General features: G+C 43.7%; 1 protein-coding gene across 5 annotated transcripts in view; it reads left to right on the top strand.

The window, feature by feature from the left end:
* The window catches only part of ADD3 (adducin 3), a 139,574-nt gene that overhangs the window by 96,311 nt on the left and 22,108 nt on the right, over nucleotides 1-21,155 (top strand). For 4 of the 5 annotated variants that reach the window (XM_077455073.1, XM_077455070.1, XM_077455071.1 and 1 more), the window contains 2 exons: nucleotides 9,544-9,682; nucleotides 17,089-17,240. In XM_077455073.1, the coding sequence (XP_077311199.1) occupies nucleotides 9,544-9,682; nucleotides 17,089-17,240 (291 nt within the window). Of the gene's footprint in view, nucleotides 1-9,543; nucleotides 9,683-14,317; nucleotides 14,733-17,088; nucleotides 17,241-21,155 lie in introns of those variants that run through there. The other variant, XM_077455074.1, reaches the window with a different exon arrangement.

Genomic DNA, 21,155 nt, shown 5'->3' with positions numbered 1-21,155 from the left:
TAAGTGATCTTTTTATTTTTTATTTTTCTCTAATTATTTATTAATTTGGATATTGTTCAGATCTTTTTCCACCTTTTTTATCTTTTTTTTTTTTTTTTTTTAGTTAGTTTTTTTTTTTACCAGTGTATTTATGAAGTGTATGATATTGATCTATATATTTATATAATTTTTTTTATTTACTCAGGGATTATATGGTAAAGCATTGATCCTTTTAGTGATACGTTGCAGTATTATTGGTCACTAAATATAGTTGGGTGGGAGGAGTCAGATAGCGCAGCTACATCTTTTTATGTACATACACTGCCAAAACTTTACCTGCCAATACTCCTCCATGCTCAGCCAATATTACATTGGGGCAGATGACGTGGATTTTACAGTGGGGACTATATGGTGGTGGAATTTTCACAGGTTTTTGCTAACTCAATTATTTTATCCGATCCGTGAGTCTGATCCGAGGAACGATCCGATCCGTGAGTTTTTTGATCCATTGCACCCCTATTCAGGAGGCAGATGAGAGTTGTCAGTAATTACGCAATGGCTTAATGAGTGAAAGAATGGAAGATGTTGCCATTCCATAGTTGCTGTATTTTGGATTGCATTCTGTTCCTTTTCCAGTGTAAATAACTGAATTCCAAATGTAGCCAGTTGGCAAAAAGCATAGTATGTAGGATTGTACGCCAAATCCTGCTCTTTGATGCAATTTAATGTACTCAGCTGAGCCTTCCCTTAAACATTCATCTATGCTGCTATCTTTCTGGCACATAGCTCTGTTTGAAATTCTTTAAAATCATTTGAGATACTTCCAAAAATGTCTTTAGTTTTGGTGCGGGATAAGTAGTTGCATCAAATTCTTCGTTGTTTTTCGAAATGTAAATGTTTAATGAGCAGGGAAAATCTGTACACTGACATGACCGTGCCAAAGAATGGAGTGGTGAGTAATTGTATTAGTTGTCCAATACCACTTCTGCAAGGGTTTCCCCACCACTCCTCTCTGTATTAGGCCCATAAGTTTCCAAGTGTCATCATTGGTCACCGGTTCCCACTTTCTGCTTCTTGAAAACTTTTGATACATAGTAGCTAATGGTTGCGTTTTGTAACGGGTTTTTCTCAGTAACCATTTTTTCAAGAACATCAGTCAGAAATGTAAGTACGCCAAGGGGTTGTCGTGTTCAACGTCTTTCACACCAGATGTTCCCATAAATGGGGAATCCTAGGGACGCAACCTGATCCATACAACAGTCAATCGAGCACCAATTTCGCACATCGCTGAGCTCAGACGCAGAATCGTCGCTGTCGTCACTTTGTGTCTGACGAATTTCCCCGCAAATCACTAGTGCTCAATAATGCGAGTGATTCTAATTCACCATCTCTGTTTTCTAGCTGGTCTAAAACCGCTTTTGACCTAAAGGGACACTTTTTGAATGCCATGGACATTGTCAAGTTTCCAGGCAGAAAGAATGGTAGAAATGCAGGCAGGGCACTGGACAAAGCACTAGGGACAAAACTGAGGTTTTGATACAGTAATGTAATCTACAGATTACAATGTATTGTGTGTGTGTGTTATGTTTTGAACTTTTTTTTTTAAATTTCCTGCTGGCTCTGCCACCATGCGTTGCGATGCTCGCTGGGAACCGAACCCGGAAGAAGGATGCATCGGCCAGAGGACACGGCCAAGGACATCGGGGGATCGTAGGGACAAGGTAAGTAAATTAGAGGGATACTAGAGGGTAACTCAGAATATGGCTTGGGTTTTACTGCTTTTGGTACTAAAAATTGACCCAGAGCCACACTGGATTACCGCAAGGAAGGTTACTGGAACTCTGATTGAGAACGACTGACTGTTTCGTAGGTAACCTTTACATAAATGTTGCCTTAATTCACCCAATTTTGGAACGATCAATGGGAAGTCAGTTGGCAAAAACTCAAGGAACCCCTAGCAACCTGTGGAGGAACTCTAGGGTTTCCTGGAACTCTGGTTGAGAATAACTGCTCTGGAGGTAACCTTTACATCAATGTCATTTTAATTCACACAAGGCTATCCTGTTGATTTTTCCAGGTGGTGTTACTCCATGAACCATGTAGGATAGCCATCAGGGCTATCAATAGAAGAATCAGCAACAGCAAAGCAATCCCTAGTAACTGCTGGAGGAACCTTAGGGTTTCCTGGAACTCTGGTTGAGAATGCCTTCACCCAAACTCACGCATTTCTTTCTCATTCTTTGAGAGACACAGGAAGTTGTATAGTTGGGTTTTACTGATGCCTAATGGGAGGATTTGGACACTGGCAAACAGAAAATTTATTTTCGGCCTACTCAAGACAACGTCTCTTCTACTCAGCCCAGTTTTTTTTTTTCTAGTGTTCTAGAAGGATGGACATCTTTTATTCCACTCTGCTTATAAAAGTCTAACTATTTTTATTTTTATTTTTTTTGTTTAGCTTTTCTGTATGACTTTTTTCAGGTCCATTGTCTGATTTGTTTCTACCAGGGACTTGTTCCCTTTGGTGGTGGTTTTCCCTCCCAAACAGGATTTATTTTTTGTTCCAATCCTTGGTTGTTTTGGGTTGTTCAGCTTTTGTTTGTTCTGGTTGGTATTGTATGGTTGGGTGCTCCGTCCCATGTTGAGTCATTGCTGTCTGGTGGGTGGCAATTTCTTATTGGTCTTGGGCATGCGGTTGATTTTGTCCTCCTTTTTGTCATGTTGACAGGTTCCCCTATCAAGCCGGTGGGTTTGGCCTCTACCAGTGTCCGTTTTTCAGATGCTGGTCCTTCAGGCAACTCTTGCGCTACAGGTCCAAGTAAATTTTGTTGTACCTGTTGGCTGCCCACTCCTCAGTTGTACTTCTTTTGGACGCCTCAATTGTTTGACTTCCAGCACCCTTTGGTAGACCAAAAAGAAAATTGCATTTTTTTGTATTCACCATAAAATCATTGTCTTGGGCAGATACCACTGCTTTGTGTTCATGGTCATGCTCTTGGTTCTCCTGGAGGTTATCCTTGGCTTGTCTACAGATTTTTGTTGCCTGCCCGTGTCCAAATTCTCCAGTAGGCAGCAGTTTAACCCAACAGTAAATGATCAATGGTCCCCAAGAGTACAAAAATCCTAAAAGAACAACCACTAATAGTCGAAATTTTCCCAAATTTCCACATTAAATGTTTTTTTTTTTTTTTGTGACAAAGTGTCAAGTGCAATTATCAACACCAGCCAATCAGCATCAATCTTACACTGGCCTGATGTTGACACAGTAGATTTTGATTGGCTGCGCTGGGGTACTGCACTTTACATGCTACCAATGCTAGGCTATATTGCTCAACATCAGGCAATATTTCATTGTTTTTAATGGTGACAGTTCATATCAATGGGCTGTAAATGCAAGGCACTAAAAAAATAAGATAGATTACACTTTATTGCTCCACGGTGCAGGTCACTCCAGCATGCTATTGAAGGACAGGAGTAAGATTTTCTAAATAAACATGTAAAAGACTAATAAATCCAATACCATCCCACCTTATCTTCCTGATGGTGAATTAAAGCTGAACGCCAAGCAGATATAAAAGACACAAACCAATTCCGCTCTGTAATCGGTAATGCATTAATAAATATCTTTTATATTCAAGCAGTGCAAGTACTGGAGTTTGACCTGATATCTGTCTTTTTGCAGTTCCTGTACAGCAGAGCTTAGACTGGGGTAAGGAAGAAGCACGAAGAGCCATATACTGCAGTGTAGAGAGCTTTACTGATAGAAGGAGAGAGAGCGAGAGAGTAGAGTGATGGAGAGATAAGTTCTTCAGTGTGCTGCTTCTCTTTTCACTGTCCAGTCATTGACTTTGGGAGAAACAGGATCTGTTACTGAACTGCAGCAGAGAATAATAGTGTCTTTCCCTGCCAGTCACGACTGCCATGTTGCAGAGCTGTGTAAATCTGAGCACTGGATAGACAGAAGTGCCCATCCTTTGGCAGTTAAACATCTCCTGTATATGTAACTCATGTGCAAGTTTAGAGATTTTTGCCTCAAAAGAACTTTAAACTTGTACTGAAAGCACTGCAAACTGAAAACACTGATGTCCCCGGCCGTCTCTGACTGCCATTCTATCAGTCGCTAACCTGGAGCAAGAATGCAGGTCAGAATAAGGTTGGAGGGGCTCAGATATTACTGAAATATTGGGTTCAGTATGACCATCAGGATCTTGTATCTTAGGATCTGCATGACAGTCAGGGTTTTGGTATATTCAGAAGCCCTCATCAGGCTTTCCTTTCTGCCGCAGTCAAGCACAGCCGCATTTCCTGCGATGGTGTGCTTTACATTTTTGAGCATTGAATAAAGTTGGTGTAAAATTTTATTCTAGGAGCGCGCTCTGCTGGTCAGTCTTTAGTATTACAGGCAGTTCACCTGCCTGTCATTATCAGACTGCTGGTTCACTCTTCACCGACAGGCAGGGGTCACCTAAAGCTGTAAAGTGCCCATTGAGGGGTTCCCACCATCCCTGCTTGATTTTATACAGAGTCTGTAATTATGACCGGGAGAGATCACATTTGGAATATCCAAGACAAATTAGAAGTCTGTCTCACTGGACTCCACCTACAACTAAAACTCCCCAAATTACCTTAATTGTACCCCAACCCCAATCAATTTTCTTGGCTTTTCAACAGGATACGTTTTTCATTCAAGAATCTTTTTTCCTCCTGTGATAAAGTCAAAAACTCCCCCTTTTTAGAATATAATAGTCTCCATCATCAATTCAGCAGGCTTTTCATGTTGCACCTGCATTTTATTTATTTTTTTGCCTGCTTGTGTACCGGGTGACCAGTGATTGGTACACGGTCACTTCATAAGAGCTTGTTTTTTAGAGCAGTGTGGTCATTCTAAGCCTGTTCAAGTTGTTGTTTTTTTTTATATATATCCTGTATTGAGCCCTGATGAAGGGTGAGGAGGGGGGGGGGGGGGTGTCTGATCTCTGAAACGCATTTGCCTTTCTTATAGGAGCTGTTTATGAACAATTTAATCTTTCTTTGGATTCTTTTTCCTTTTGTGTCCTTAAATGTTTTGGGCCCCATTCACACTGTTGCGCTTTTTACATGATGTTGTCCTACTCCCATAGGGAAGCTCATTCATTTTAAAGGATTGCCTTACACTCAAAGCAGCTTAAGCTTCAAATTGTGCTTGTATTTTAATGGCACATTTGTTGCCATGTTTTGGCGTGCCGTTAACAGGCATCACAAGCGTTGGTGTACTTCTTTTTTTTTTTTTTTTTTTTTGTATGTTTTGTGAATGCGCATGCTGTTTTTTCCCCACTTTCATTATTTTTTATGTCTTATATTGAACTGCACTTTTTTGTAGTATGTTGACATCTAGTGGCAATTTTGGGCCACTGCAACTTGTTTGCACTGATTTTTGTTTTCTCCCCCTGCCCTCCCCTCTTGTCTAATCCTAATTGGTTTAGTATTAGTGCTGCTAGACTCGCTATTTCTTCTATGTTCCCTCAGTCTGTGTTGGTTATTTGCAGAGACAGGGCTTATGTAAATCATTTGGGGTTGATTTACTAAAACTGGAGAGTGCAAAATCTGGTGCAGCTCTGCGTAGTAGCCAATCGGCTTCCAGTTTTTTTTTTTTTGTCAAAGCTTAACTAAATCATATAAGGGCAGATGATTGATATGGTATTTACTTCCTAGAATTCAGGTTCCCTTAGCTCAGGTGTGAAAGCAGGAGAGTGTTCTTAGGGGAAGAGCCCCTCCTGAAGACTTCTGGGATTTATGACATCATTTGCCTAGACATGGAAACCAGTAACTGAAGAAATGTAAAAAGAAAAAGGCTAAAACGACTAAATACGATAGAAAGGCATATCTATTTACTAATACTAGCAGCATAATACTCCGTTCACATATTATGCAAATCAGTTCCGGTTCAAAAATCCATCCGAATCACATATATGTGAACCAGCAGGACTGGATTCCCATGCTGGAACCCACAGCCACATTTATAGTTGATTGGGAGAGTCAAGTTCCACTTTAATAGGCTGGAAAAACATCCTCTATACTGCCATTGGCTGAAGAAAAATTCTGTTGGATTGAACTTGTCTTATTGACGAGTTATGCTGCCTGTGGATGGTGCCAAGTCAGCAGGTGACCGTAATGTCCGGGCAAAATGGGTCCAAGGAGGTATGTCGGTGCATAAATTTGAAACTGAACACACGCAAAAGCATTTGAGTTTACGCACTTTCACACGCTACTATAGTGTAAGTACTGCCTTCCTGTGTGTGGAGGAGGGAAGCTCTCTAAGCTGTTTACACTGAGGATGAGTTAGTACTGGGCTGTGTTCCAAGCGGAGTGCCTCCCACACTGACCAGAGCTGATAATCAGCTGGTCCTGTGCCAGAGGCAGTTAATTAAGGGGCCGGCCCCCCACCCAAACTCCCACAATTTTCATGTGGGTTGATTCCGTATAGCGTCGCGCCTTCTGACAGTTTGTTAGGCTTGCCATAAACCATTACCTTTTTTTTTTTCCCCCGTATAAAGTCGACTGCAAAGCAAGTGATGAACTGAAAAACATTAAAGTGGAACTCAACCTTCTGATTAAAATGAATGCTTTTTTTATTGCGTGCTCCTAAATAATGGAATTGCTTTCCTCTTTTATTCAATATCCTTTCTAATTTGGTTAATCAAAAACATATCTTTGTGCGTGTTCCTTTGCTTATGTGCTCCAGACTGGGGTGCACGGCTAATACCCCTCCCCTTCCATTCCCCTCCAGTTCCCTTCCTACCCCTCTTTCCCCCCCTGTCCCCTCTTTCCTCCTCCCCTGTCCCCTCTTTCCTCCTCCCCTGTCCCCTCTTTCCTCCTCCCCTGTCCCCTCTTTCCTCCTCCCCCGTCCCCTCTTTCCTCCTCCCCCGTCCCCTCTTTCCTCCTCCCCCGTCCCCTCTTTCCTCCTCCCCCGTCCCCTCTTTCCTCCTCCCCCGTCCCCTCTTTCCTCCTCCCCCGTCCCCTCTTTCCTCCTCCCCCCTTCCCCTTCCCCCTCCTCCCCTTCCCCCTCCTCCCCCGTCCCCTCTTTCCTACTCTCCCCTTCCCCTTCCCCCTCCTCCCCCGTCCCCTCTTTCCTACTCTCCCCTTCCCCCCCCTCCCCTTCCAGCCAGTAATGCACTTCTTGTCCCAGAGTGACAACGCTCATGCTCTGTACTATATGGAGGAGCAGCGTTGTCGCCTTAGGACAGAACTGCAGAACATTCCCCTCTCCACTTCTCTATACCAGAGGGATATTTTGTAGTCCACAGAGAGCCCTGGGAACATTGTAATTGATAAGCGTGCAGTACAGGAATTTATCAGCTCGCAAGATTACTTAATAAATATCTTGACAGTTGTCACACCCTCTCTGTATCCCCTTTGATGACAAGCCAACAATTTATTGATTGCTCTGATAAATATTTATTGCTAGGATAGGCGGTCGGCTCTTGAAAAGTTTTCCAGTTGTTAATTAGGACTTTCAGCTGCGGATTACCAATAACGCCAATGCAGTTCAAAGGTGGAGTCCGTCCTCTGAGATGAGGACAGAAAATATATAATTGAAGCTGCATGTAGAGCAACAAGCTACACGGGAAAGGCAGAGTCTCTTATTGTGCAGTTGTATATCCCTCTATAGTGTGTACTTGCCTCAATCCAGAGCACTAAGTATCATTTTCTGTCCACTGCCTTCTTTCGCTATCAGCATGACATGTTTTCCTGACAACAAGAGAAAAATGGTGACGGGGGAAGGACCTCCAGCTGATTGACAGCCTCAGCTCTGTTCCTGTGTGGGGGCATGTCCCTTCCAATCGGCTTTCAGCGCTCTCCTCACTGATGTAACTTCAGCTCTCCGCCCCCTGCTTTTCAGAGCTCAGTAATCTGTGTAAATTCTGCACTTTGAATGGATTTGGGCTGCATTTACACCTGAGTGTAGCGTCTGCACTTTCTCCCGGCGTTTTTTCACAAATTTTTATGCACTATTTTGGCATGTTTTTTGCTCGTTTTTATGTAGTGTTTTTGAGCTTTGTGGGTTTTTTTTTTTTACTTGCCAATAGAGAAAACGATCATTTGTTGCTAGGTTTTTCAGCTTTTTTAGCTTTTCCATCAGTTTTTATTTTTTTATTACTCTTAATTTTATTTTATTTGTTTGTTCGGGTAAGAGTTACTATTGTTTTTATCTTATCTATATTTGCTAGGGTGTTGGTATTAATCTATTGTACTTTTATTGGTGTATTTATTTTACATTTATGATTATTATGTAATAAAAAAATGAACCCCAAGCCTTTAAAAAAATTAAAATAATAAACACCCTAATCCTAACAAATTTTTTTTATTTTTATTTTTTTCAGATATGGGTGATTATTTTATTAATGTATTTAGTGTATATGTGTGTATATGTGTGTATGTATATATGTGTATATATATATATATATATATATATATATATATATATATATATATATATATATATATATATATATATATATATATATATATATATATATATATATATATATATATATATATATATATATATATATATATGTATGATTAGGGATTCATTATTGCACATTTATTCATATATTCCTCTTTTTTTTTTTTTCATTTTGAGCAGAAAATCTAACAAAGCGTAAATTGCACATTTCCATTCATTTCTATGGGAATACAAACGCAGAAATCTGCCTAATTTGAGCTACAAAAAAGCTCCAGGACTATTTTTTTTGAGCTTCAGATCACCAACGCCCAAAGTGGAGATGTGAACTAATTCCATAGAGGATAATTGATCTTCTTCTCCTCCCAGTGTTTTGGAGCCTCAAGCGTCGCGCTACAAAACGCTGAGATATAATGTAAATGGCGCCTTTAGGGGAAAGATGGCTGCAGATAAACGGATACAACGTATGTAGGGAAATTTGTTTCATCTGTGTATCACCTGAGGCCATTCACTTCACTGGGTATATGTGAGGGTTTACAACCATTTTAACATTGGTTGATTTTAACCTTTTCAGGTTGTTTGTCCTATACCCCTCACGGACATTGTTCAGTCTGTGCCCCCCGAGGAAGAGAATATCGAAACGATTGGAAAGGGATAATGAAATGTTTATTAAATGTTTTACATGAATTTGTCTATGTTCAAAAGAGTAGAAATATCCTTGACAAATGTTCACCCTATAATTGGTCTTATTCATTCTTAATGTTATAATAAATGGATAAACATTCTATGTATGTGATTGAGTTGTGTGTTTGTTTGTTTGTTTTTTGTTTTGGTGCTCGTTCCCAAACCCGTTTTTTATTTGGTTTTATAGAAGCCAAAATAAATTGCTGGTTATATTAAAAGAACACATAACACGTCTGCATGAGCAGCTTTGCATATCATTGGCACCAAAACATCCCGGACAGGTCCAAGGGCTCCCAATAACAATACAAATGTGTCCATGGTGTCCAGTGGAAGTTATGAGGGATCTGGGTGGGTTGGAGCAGTGAATGTTGGTTGGGGGGGGGGGGGGGACACCCATGTCCTGTGATGACTTATAATGGATGTCTTTGTCTCTGCAGGCTTTTCGGGAGGATCTGGAGAGCCTGATCCAGGATCAGATGAAGAAGGGGAACAACCCGACCGGTCTCCTGGCCCTGCAGCAGATTGCCGATTACATCATGGCCAGCTCCTTCGCTGGTTTCGCCTCATCCCCTCTCAGTAAGTTCCAGTACAGAAGAATAGAAATGTGGGGAGTGCCCCTTTAAATCTGCGTTCTTTTGGAAGGGCAGTACACTTTGGCGGCTTGGCAGTCGACTTTATTGCGGGATTGTGATTTTATAAGACACTCACAACATGAAAGAAGTACAGGCAAAGCTTGTTAGGCTGTTCTTATCCTGTGGATCACAGGAGTGCAGTTCATTCTGTACTCCTGTGAGTTGTTTTCAGCAGACAGCGGCCTGAAGCATGCAGTTGGCTGATGTCACAGAAGCCGGCCCAGCAAGATCGGCACAATGGAGTCAGGATCCGCCCACATGCCTGGACTGGCACCGCTCCAGTGAGCGAAGGGGGCAGAGCAGAGAGCATTGACTGTCACCAGTTCTCTGCTCAGGAAGCTGTGGGAACCGAGCGATCAGCTGTGTTTGATCACTCAGTTCTCAGTGTCCAAGGAGTCGGGGGACAGATGCAGCAGCCACCTAGCTGAGTATGATTCTTGGGGGGGGGGGAGGGGGGGGCCATACATCTTTTTAAAGCTCTGCACTGCGAAATTGCAGTCTGGATCCAAGTGTTCCAATACAAAATCAATTGAAAAATGTACAAATTCTAGGAGTTTCTAATGCGAAGCATTGCCCTTCATCAGGGCGAGTACCTGGGGTATAGTGTACAGGGACATGGGGGTAGATATATTGTATTATGTCTGTGTATAGAAAGATACTCTCTTATCAGCAGATGGTTATTGCACTGTGCAGTTAACTCGCCAGCAGCAGGATTGGGTAAAATGTGTTTCTCACCTGCTGCCAAACTGCTTCAGAATGTCAGTAAAAGCGTTACGCCTGTGTTACAGCCCCCATAGACTTCTATAGGGCTGTGTCCCATGGCCACAGATAGTGCCATAGAAGTCCATGCTGTAATACGCAGGAGTGGCCAATACAGTGAAGATGTGGCATTGGATGTAAACAAAGCACCTTTTGATTGAGGCAAGTCTACATCCGTGGACCCTTTATCTTAAAGGACACTTATCTGGGTTAAAGTCCACGTTGTGATTTTTTTATTCCCCCCCCCTACAGGTAAGCCTGTAATGAGGCTTGCCTGTAGGTAAAATGCCCATTTACAGAGATTCACACTGGATGCAGCCAATGACATTATTGGCGCATGTCGGCAGCCCAGTGCGGCCACTCTCGCGTGTCCATGGCTCTTTAACCATGGGCTGTGTCCAATCACAGCCGGTCGCATGTAAACACTGAGATGCTGGTAATCTGCTCTCCTCACCTCACGCTGACAGAGTGTGAGGAGAGGAGAGCTGATCAGCAGCATCTTCTTACAGGGGAACATCTAGGGATGTAATCAGTGCCCTGATTTAAAATAAATCAAGTGTAACAATACAGCACCCACCAATGCCAGCATACAGTTCCCCACCAGTGGTAGCAATCAATAGCCATGCCAGTCAGTGCTGGCAATCAGAGCTGCCCATCACTGTTGTTCATCTGTGCCCACCAGTGCTGCTTATCAGTGCCACATATCCGTGCCCATAAGTACAGCATATAAGTGCCACCTCATCAGTGCCCACCAGTTAGCCTATCAGTGCCCATCGGTGCTGGCTCATCAGCACACATCAGTGAAGGCAATAAATTGGTTACAAAATTTACTGGCAGAAAAAAAATATATAATTTTTTTCCCCCCTTTTGTAAAAAAAAAAAAAAAAAAAAAACAGCAGTGATTAAATACCACCAAAAGAAAGCTCTATTTGTGTGAAGAAAATGATTAAAAAAAATGTGTTTGGATACAGTGTAGCGTGACCGCGCAATTGTCATTCAAATTGCGGCAGCGCTGAAAGCTGAAAATGGCCTGAGCAGGAAGGGGCTGTTAGTGCCTGGTAGGCAAGTGGTTAACCACTCCACCCCGCCCCCCTTTCCAACTGTCAAATGATGATGAATCGGTGCAGCTCTTGTTCTGGGAGGACGTCAAATGATGACGCCCTAGAAAGCCCGCTGGCGCGCAGCATGGCAATCGTATCCACGCAGTGTTCCTAGGACATAGTGTGACCCCCTCTGTAAAGAGCTGATGACGTGGCTCTTTACCCATTTGATCGGCTGTGTCTCATCACAGCCAGTCACATGTAACTGCGGAGTTGCCGTTGATCGGCTCTCTTCGCCTCACACTGACAGTGTGTGGTGAGGAATGCCGATCAGTGGCATCTCCTCGCAGGGGGTCCCAGGGCAAGTAATCGGTACACTGATCATCAGTGCCCTGATTACAGCAAAGCACCATCAGGGACACTAATTGGTGCCCATTAATGGTGCCAGTCAGTGCCGCCTATTGGTTCCCACCTGATACCGCCTTATCGGCGCACATCCGTGAAGGAGAAAAATTACTTATTTACAAAATTTACTGACCTAAAACTGAGTTTTGTAACACATTGAGTATAATGAGATTAAAATTTCCCCGTATTAACTGATTTGTTAGGCTTCATGTACAGACTGCCTACTTTGACTGCCAGCTGCGGGAAAACACAGTAAAATTGTTTTACTAACACAAGTTAAAAACTTTCGTTTTCCAGCGGCTGCCGGTCAAAACGTTCCTATCCTGAATGCGACTCTTCCATGTTTAGGGGAGGGAGATTTAAGCTCCCCTAACCCCCAGCAGCTCCTAAACTGTGGTAAAATACTGTGTGTACATTGACACATAGGCTTTTTTTGGAGTTAAAGCGGGATTCCACCCTAAAGTGGAACCTCCGCTGATCGGATCCCTCCCCCCCTCCGGTGTCACAATTGACACCTTTCAGGGGGGAGGGGGGTGGAGATACCTGTCAAAGACAGGTATTTTCACCCACTTCCGGGCATAGACTCCCGTGGGAGTCTACGCCATTTCCTGCCCTGCCGCGCTGTCTGCTGGGACACACACGGGTCCCAGTGACAGCGCAGAGATTTCCTATTGCGCGGCGCGGCTCGCGCATGCGCAGTAGGGAACCGGGAAGTGAAGCCGATTCGCTTCACTTCCTGATTCCCTCACCTAGAATGGTGACTACAGCAGCCGGGAGCCGATCGATCGGCCTCGGTTGCCGGCATCGCTGGAACCCGGGACAGGTGAGTGTCCATTTATTAAGTCAGCAGCTGTAGTATTTATAGCTGCTGGCTTTTAATATTTTTTTTTTTTGGTGGAATCCCTCTTTAAGTTTGAGTTTTGGTAAAAAAAAAGCCCCTAAACTCAAGTTTAGGAGCTGCCAGTGTAGGCTAATGTACATGAAGCCTAATGCCCCATACACACTATCGGTTTTTCTGCAGATTTTTTCCTGATTTACCGAAAACATATGATATGAGGTCAGACCTTAGGAGTTTCAACTTGTATGCAATCAGGCAGGCCCTTCTACTACATGGTTTTGGTAAACCTGAAGGAAAAACTCAGCAGAAAAATTGATAGTGCGTATGGGGCTTTAGATTTCTTACCACAGTACTTGCAGTTTATAGCTTTCATTGCTGCTGGCTCCTGCTATCTCAGTGCTACTTCCCTGAACTTTTTGGTCTTCAAGAGGAAGAGTTCAAGTGCATGTAAACCTTCACATATAGCCGGTGAAGTGGACAGCCTCAGATGATACACACACACACAGATGAAACAAATCTCCCTACATAAGTTTTACATGTATATCTGCTGTCTTAGGCTTTCCACACTATTTACAAATCTTGTTTCCTCATTCAGTAGTGGGTGAGATGTCTGGGCATACACTGTGAGAGTTGATTGGAGGCAAGGCACCCCCCCCCCCCCCCCCCCCCAAATCTCCACATAGGCAGAGGAACAAAAGGTTGTAGAGCTGTGCTGTGAATAGACAAGCTCTCTGCTTATCTATCTGAGTGCCCTCCCGGACACAAATTTCCAGCTGCTTTTATCTCCTGTGTTGGAGAGCTTGTCAGATGTCGTCATGCTGATAACAGAGGACCGAAGCAGCAGAAAGACACAAGACTCAGGGCTTTGGCAAGAGATAAGTAAACACTACAAATATACAGATTTCATGAATGAGGTTTACAACCACTTTAACAGTGGAGTCATTTGTTAGGTTGGAGGGGAGGCGTAAAGGACTGCCTTGCCTGGGGCTGCCCTGGATGATGCCTACATGTGATGCCGATACTCATTTAAAAGATCTGAAATACAGTGAATGATAGACAGGCTAGGGACAGCCAAGCAGGGGGAGAAAAGAGCTAGATGATGCTGGATGTCCTTCAGCCAGGAAATGAGGTGGGCTCTATCTGACTCGCAGCTTTCTAATGCACTCTGTGAGAGGCTCACAGTGTGCAATGAAATCAGAGTAAATGATTTGCATAAAGGAGAGAAATCTGTACATCTGGGCAAGACTGAAGGGTTAAAGCTTCTAGAAAATGTAAGCAATAGTACAGCTTAACTTTAATGCAAGAAAGTTAAAATTCCTTCCTCATTCCCCTTTTTAAAACCTATGTCAGTGATCCTTATCTCGGTGGCTGTTCTCCTATCTGGCTCCTGTTGGTGTTTCCCGGATCCCTCTGCTCTCTGCTGCCGCCAGGCACACCCTTATAGAAGCAGCTTGAGGTTTATGGAAGGGCACGGTGTGAAAGTACAAAGTGTGGCACAGTGTAGACGCCCCGAGGGATGGATCACTTCCGTGTGGTAGAGGAGGAATCAGGGGAAGACTCTGGGTTCTGAGAGCGACTAAATCATTCATGGCGATGGAGTTCACCAGCGGATAGCACTGCACCTCCTTCCTCTCTCGATCGATGTGTGGCTGGGGATACCCAGGGATCTCTCTCTGAGCCCGGATCTCTACATCGATCGCATCTACATCCTTCACATACGTCCGGAATATACAAGTCCATTTGTATCTAGAGGGTGTAACCAGCGTTTTACGGACACATTTTGGAGAGATTTGTTGATGCCTCTTGTAGAGGAGTCCTGGGCCGGTTGAAACACGTAGGAGAGGGACTTTTTTAATAAAGGGAAAATATTCTGGATCTGGTCATGTTACAACAGCATTTGGAGGAAGTTAAGTGCAGACATGGGGCAGCTGGTGGCAAGATCACAACACAGGGTGAGCTATTGCCTTCAATGGCCAGGAATTTCAGATTTTATTATGCTGTCTGGGTATTGTTGTTTCCTGTGATTTCACTGGGACGGAATACCTGCAGAAGGTCATAGTGTGTGTGTGAGGGTGTGTGTATGGATAGATGGATGCACTATATTGCCAAAAATATTGGGATGCCTGGCTCTTAGTCTCTGCTCCCAAAGGTGTTTTATCGGGTTGAGGTCAGGACTCAGTGCAGGTCAGTCAAGTTCCTCCACCCCAAACTCGCTCATCCATGTCTTTATGGACCTTGCTTTGTGCACTGGTCCAACTCGTTTGGTGGAGGGGGGATTATGGTGTGGGGTTGTTTTTCAGGGGTTGGGCTTGGAATTCCAATGAAGGGAACTCTTAAGGCGTCAGCATACCAAGACATTTTGGACAATGTCATGCTCCCAACTTTGTGGGGACAGTTTTGGGATGGCCCCTTCCTGTTCTAACATGCCTGTGCACCAGTGCACAAAGCAAGGTCCATAAAGACATGGATGAGCAAGTTTTTGGTGGAGGAACTTGACTGGCCTGCACAGAGCCCTGACTTCAACCTGATAGAACTAGATGAACTAAGAGTGGAGACTGCGAGCCAGGCCTTCTCATTTAACATAAGTGCCTGACCTCACAAATGCTCTTCTGGAAGAATGGTCAAACATTCCCATAGACACACTCCTAAACCTTGTGGACGCCCTTCCCAGAGGAGTTAAAGCTTTTATGGCTGCAAAGAGTGGGCCAACTCAATATTGAACTCTACAGACTAAGACGACATTAAAATTCATGTGTGTGTAAAAGCAGGAGGTGTCCCAATACTTTTGGTATGTATGTATGTATGTGTATATTACTGTATGAGGTGGACTCTGACTTGCTGCAGCTTTGAATGCACACTGTGTGACGCTCAGTGTAGCTGTGCAAAACCAGTCCACCTCTGTTCCGGCTACTGCTGCAACCATGGTGTGTGTCATTGCACACAATATTCAGTAAATGGACTTCAATGGATGAAGGAAGAAATTGGCTGCACGCCTACATGATTGAAGCTCACAGTGTGCAGTGAAATCTGAGTAAGCCGTTTCGGTAGGAGAGGAGCCGGTATGAGTTCAAACACCAATTTATGACCAATAAGTGTAATGGCTAAATAGCTGCTTCATTTAAACACCTTTTTATGTGTGTAAATGTTTTCAAAAAAGTTTATCATATGATAAGATGACAGATGCAGTTAGAATAACGCACACAGTTTCAGGAATTCTTGTGAAACTTAAAGGATCTGTACAGGGATGGTGGAAATCCCTTTATAATGGGCACACCAAGTGTACAGACTTGGGAACTTGGCATAGGGATGGTGGGAACCCCTCCTAATGGCCACATCAGGTGTACAGAACCGGGAACTCGGCGCATGGATGGTGCGAACCCTTCATAATGGACTCTTCTGGTGTGAGGACCCAGGAAATCAGTACAAGGTTGGTAGGAACCCCTCATAATGGACGCATCAGATGTGAGGGAAATTAGCACATGGTGGGAATCCTTCATAATGAACACATCGGGTGCACAGAAACAGGAAATCAACACAGGGATGGTGGGAACCCTTCATAATGGGATCAGCAGGTGTGAGGACCTGGGAACTCACTACAGAGATAGTAGGAGCCCCTCATAATGGGCACAGCAGGTATATAGACCTGGCAACTCAGTGCAGGCATGGTGTGAGCTCCTGACAATTGGTCATGCTGCATGAATTTTAAATGTAATTTTGAGAACAGAATACTCCAAATGATCCAGCTCCATCTAGTGGCCAATATGTGGCATCGTCTTCTGAAATACCTCAATGCCACTAGATCTGTGGTCTCCAAACTGCGGTCCTTTGTTTGCCTTTAGCTGTCCCTTGGGGCATATTCCTTCCAGTGATAAGAGACACTATTCTGCCAGCTGATAACAGTGGGGTACCATTTCTCCCGATGATGCCAACAGGGCGTTTTCTCCTCCCCCCAAATATCATCAAATGTGGCTATGTTTACTTATGCCAAAAAATGTCCCGCTGCCCAAAATCTGGCCCCTCAATAGTCTGAAGGACAATAGACTGGCCCTTTGTTTAGCAAGTTTGGAGACCCCTGCACTAGATGAAGGCCAAATGAATGTTTTATGAATATGCCTAAGGGTATTCTCATGGGTTTTTTATTTTATTGTTTTTGGTTATGAAACTGGTAACAGTATCAGCACCTGTTGTGGCAAAACTATTAAAATAAAGACAAATAGAGAACTTAAAAATCCTAAAATGTGTAATATATAACAGGACATGATCACAAGTGAAACGCGTTTTAAGAGTAATTCTACACTTGTCCCTCAGGTCTGGGGATGGTCATGCCAATCAATGACATCCACCCTGCCGTAGAGGCTGCGATGGTGAAAGGGGAGAAGCTCACAAGGTGTAAGCTAGCCAGCATGTACCGCCTAGCTGATCTCTTTGGATGGGCCCACTTGAGCAACGCCTACTTTACGGTGAGTTTCGTGTCTTCGTTTACTGAAACCAGTACCAGCTTTTCCCTCTCTGGGGAGAAGTAGAGTGATTGACACGGGTCTAGTTTAGTATACCATTCCGATATGACGGCATATTTTTTTTTTTTTTTTTCTTGAGGCAGCTCTCTGCAGCACAACAGACCCTGACCCAGGCCTTGTGTGCATATCAGTTCAATGTTTGCAGAAAAAGAGCCAAAGTTTGGTTGACTGTCCAGATAAGGTTAATTCATCACAGTATTGGTTATAAACTTCCAACGCATTTCAGGGATTCAAGGGCCTCTTCAGGATGAAAAAACATCAGGTTTCTTGGATAACAGCCTACAGCACCTGAGGTTCCCAGGGGGTCTCCAATCCCAGTACCATCCAGACCAAACTCTGGTGAACCTCTGAGATCAGAGATCTGACACATTCAGGTTGGTGTGGCCCTTAGGCTTTCAAACCTGCAACCACAGTGGACTTGTGAGGTTTTCAAATTTCACCTGCAGTATTCCCAACAAATCTTTTTTTCTCTTACATGCATTGAAGCACTCAGCCCAGTGGTCAAGTATCTTGCCAAGCTGTGTCCTTCTACTCGCCATAAATTCCCTTTCTCTGAGTTCATTGAAGATCCTGTTGCCCAGTCCTGGTTTTCTAGCCTAGTCCTAATGAAAGGGGGAGGGGGGGGGGCGCGCACCCAAAAAGCGCTAAATATTTTTATACAGTTTATGCAATGAATAAACTTCATCAACCCATCAACCATACTCTGGCACTCTATTTCTACATACCTTGTCCTGGTGTCACCTTCACACCTGTCAAATACCACAGATCTTTTATAGCTTTGACCTGAATTTTTAAGATCTTCCACCGTAGTACTAAATCCCCACCCAGAATACATTATTCATGGTGGTGTGACATGGGGTGGAGTTGATACTTTGTCAAGGGTTTGTTCACCTGATATACATTGTCATGCATAATGCAACAATTCCAAACATATCAGCCATGAACAAAGCAACCATTCAAAGACTGATGTATACACACCCCAACATAAACAATGTGTACACACGCCAACACAGGAATTCACATTGCAAGTCGTGTGTGTGTGTGTATGTGTATGTATATAGAGAGAGAGAGATTAGATGCAGTATCTCCCAAAAGTGGGTACACCCCTGACAGTTTTGTAAACCTTTTTATTATATCTTTTCATGTGACAACACTGAAGCAATGACACTTTGCTACAATGTAAAGTAGTGAGTGTACAACTTGTATAACAGTGTAAATTTGCTCTCCCCTCAAAATAACTCAACTCACAGTCATTAATGTCTAAACCGCTGGCAAAAAAAGTGAGTACACTCCTTAATGAAAATGTCCAAATTGGGCCCAATTAGCCATTTTTCCTCCCCGTTGTGACTCGTTAGTGTTACAAGTTCTCAGGTGTGAATGGGGAGCAGGCCTCCTCTTATGCATAACCTAGATGGGGGACGATTTGTAGTTCAGGGGTAAATCTACCTTTTGTACTGTGGTGACAACATTGCTCCTCCAGTATCGTGACTGTATTATCACTCTAGGGCAGGAAGTGTTACTGGCAGGATCTGCAGGTAATGGACGGGGGGGATCCTGAAAAAGGAAAACAAATGCAGTCACCACATCTAAACCCCGATGAGCTGCAATATGTTATGGTCCTGCTAACCCGTTACTGTACAGCTTGCATCTGAACATTTTCTCGCTCGCTCTCTCGCTCAACGTGGCACTACATGGCAAATAACTGAGGATCTGAAAAAAAGAATTGTTGCTCTACATAAAGATGGCCTCTGCTATAAGAAGATTTCCAAAACCCTGAAACTGAGCTGCAGCACGGTGGCCAAGACCATACAGCAGTTTAACAGGACAGATTCTATTCAGAACAGGCCTTGCCATGTTCGACCAAAAACGTTGAGTGCACGTGCTCAGCGTCATGTTCAGAGGTTCTTTGGGAAATAGATGTATGAGTGCTGCCAGCATTACTGCAGAGGTTGAAGGAGTGGAGGGTCAGCCTGTCAGTGTTCAGACCATACGCTGCATCAAATTGGTCTGCATGGCTGTCCCAAAAGGAAGCCTCTTCTAAAGATGATGCACAAGAAAGCCTGCAGACAGTTTGCTGAAGACAAGCAGACTAAGGACACGGATTATTGGAACCAAGTCCTGTGGTCTGATGAGACCAAGATGGACAAATGCGTTTTGCCTACAGACAAGCATGTTGATGGGAGTGTCATGGTCTGGAGCTGGATGAGTGCTGCCGGCACCGTGGAGCTACAGTTCATTGAGGGAACCATGAATGCCAACATGTACTGTCACATACTGAAGCAGAGCATGATCCTCTCCCTTCGGAGACTGGTCCGCAGGGCAGTATTCCAACATAACTCCAAACACACCTCCAAGATGACCACTGCCTTGCTAAAGAAGCTGAGGGTAAAGGTGATGGACTGACCAAGCATGTCTCCAGACCTAAACCCTATTGAGCATCTGTGGGACATCCTCAAACAGATGGTGTAGGAGAGCAAGGTCACTAACATCCACCAGCGCCGTGATGTCGTCATGGAGGAGTGGAAGAGGGCTCCAGTGAAGCTCTGTTGAACTCCATGTCCAAGACTGGTTAAGGCAGTGCTGGAAAATCATTGTGGCCACACAAAATACAGTATTGACACTTTGGGGTGTTGCCAGCGGTTTAGACATTAACCCCCCTAGCGGTAATCCCGAGTCTGGCTCGGGGTAGGAATATACTGATAGGAGCGGTAACCCCGAGCCAGACTCGGGATGGCTTCGCTCGATGCAGGGGAGGACACAGGGAGAGTTACTCACCTTGTCCCCTGGATCCAGCGATGTCCGCCGCGCTGTGTGATCGAGCCGTCCTGCGCTCGATTCAGTGCCGAATGCCGCCGAGCTCCGTTCCCTGCGGTGTTACGGCGCACGGGAATGGAGAACGGCAGCAAATTCAAAAAAGTAAAAAGACACAAAACACACACAGCACTGTAATCTTACAGATTACAGCGCTGTATTTAAAAAATACACACCCCCTTTGTCCCTAGTGGTCTGTGCAATGCTCTGCATGCACTTATATATTATAAATACTATTTTTTACTGCCTGGAATTTGGAGATTGTCCATAGCAACCAAAAAGTGTCAATTTTTCAGTGTTTTTGGATTTGATTACATTTATTGAATAATTTTTATTATTCTTTATTATATTATAAACTTTATCATACCCGGGATGTCTGCTAGACTCTGGTTTGAACAGATTTAAGAGCGTTATTCCTAAGAATTACAGGACTACAAAATAAAAGCCAGATTTCTGTGCAAAATAATTGTACCGCTTTCAGCACCTAATTCCAGACTGAATCATACCGCCAGGGAGGTTAATGGCTGTGTGTTGAGTTATTTTGAGGGGGCAGCAAATTTACACTGTTATACAAGCTGTACACTCACTACTATACATTGTAGCAAAGTGTCATTTCTTCAGTGTTGTCACATGAAAAGATATAATAGAATATTTACAAAAATGTGAGGGGTGTACTCACTTTTGTGCGATACTGTAGCTAGATCTATCTATCTCTCTATTTTATTTATTTTCTTCTAGAAAGGGAGACAGACGGACTGACTACTATAGTTTATGTAGAGACAACACAGTAGAGCATCTTGCTTTGTGGCCTCCCTTGTCTAGGTGAAACCACGGGTATCTGGAGGATGGAGCCACCAGTCTAAAAATCCATTGGGGCCTGTAACCAGGGACCTAACCCTGCCTTTGATGTGGGGAGGAAAAAAAGAGCTCCTCCTGGTGGCTAGTAGACTACAACTAATTTTACACCCATATCCTTCACAGCCCTGTTGGTCCATCCAACCACAGCGAATAAAGGGAAGAAGCTTTGTGTAAGCTCTAAAGTCAGTC

The sequence above is a fragment of the Lithobates pipiens genome, unplaced genomic scaffold (genome assembly GCF_037356315.1).
Source record: "Lithobates pipiens isolate NorthernLeopardFrog02 unplaced genomic scaffold, aLitPip1_a1.2 Scaffold_25, whole genome shotgun sequence".
Classification (NCBI taxonomy): domain Eukaryota; kingdom Metazoa; phylum Chordata; class Amphibia; order Anura; family Ranidae; genus Lithobates; species Lithobates pipiens.
This window is presented reverse-complemented; position numbering and strand designations above follow the sequence as displayed.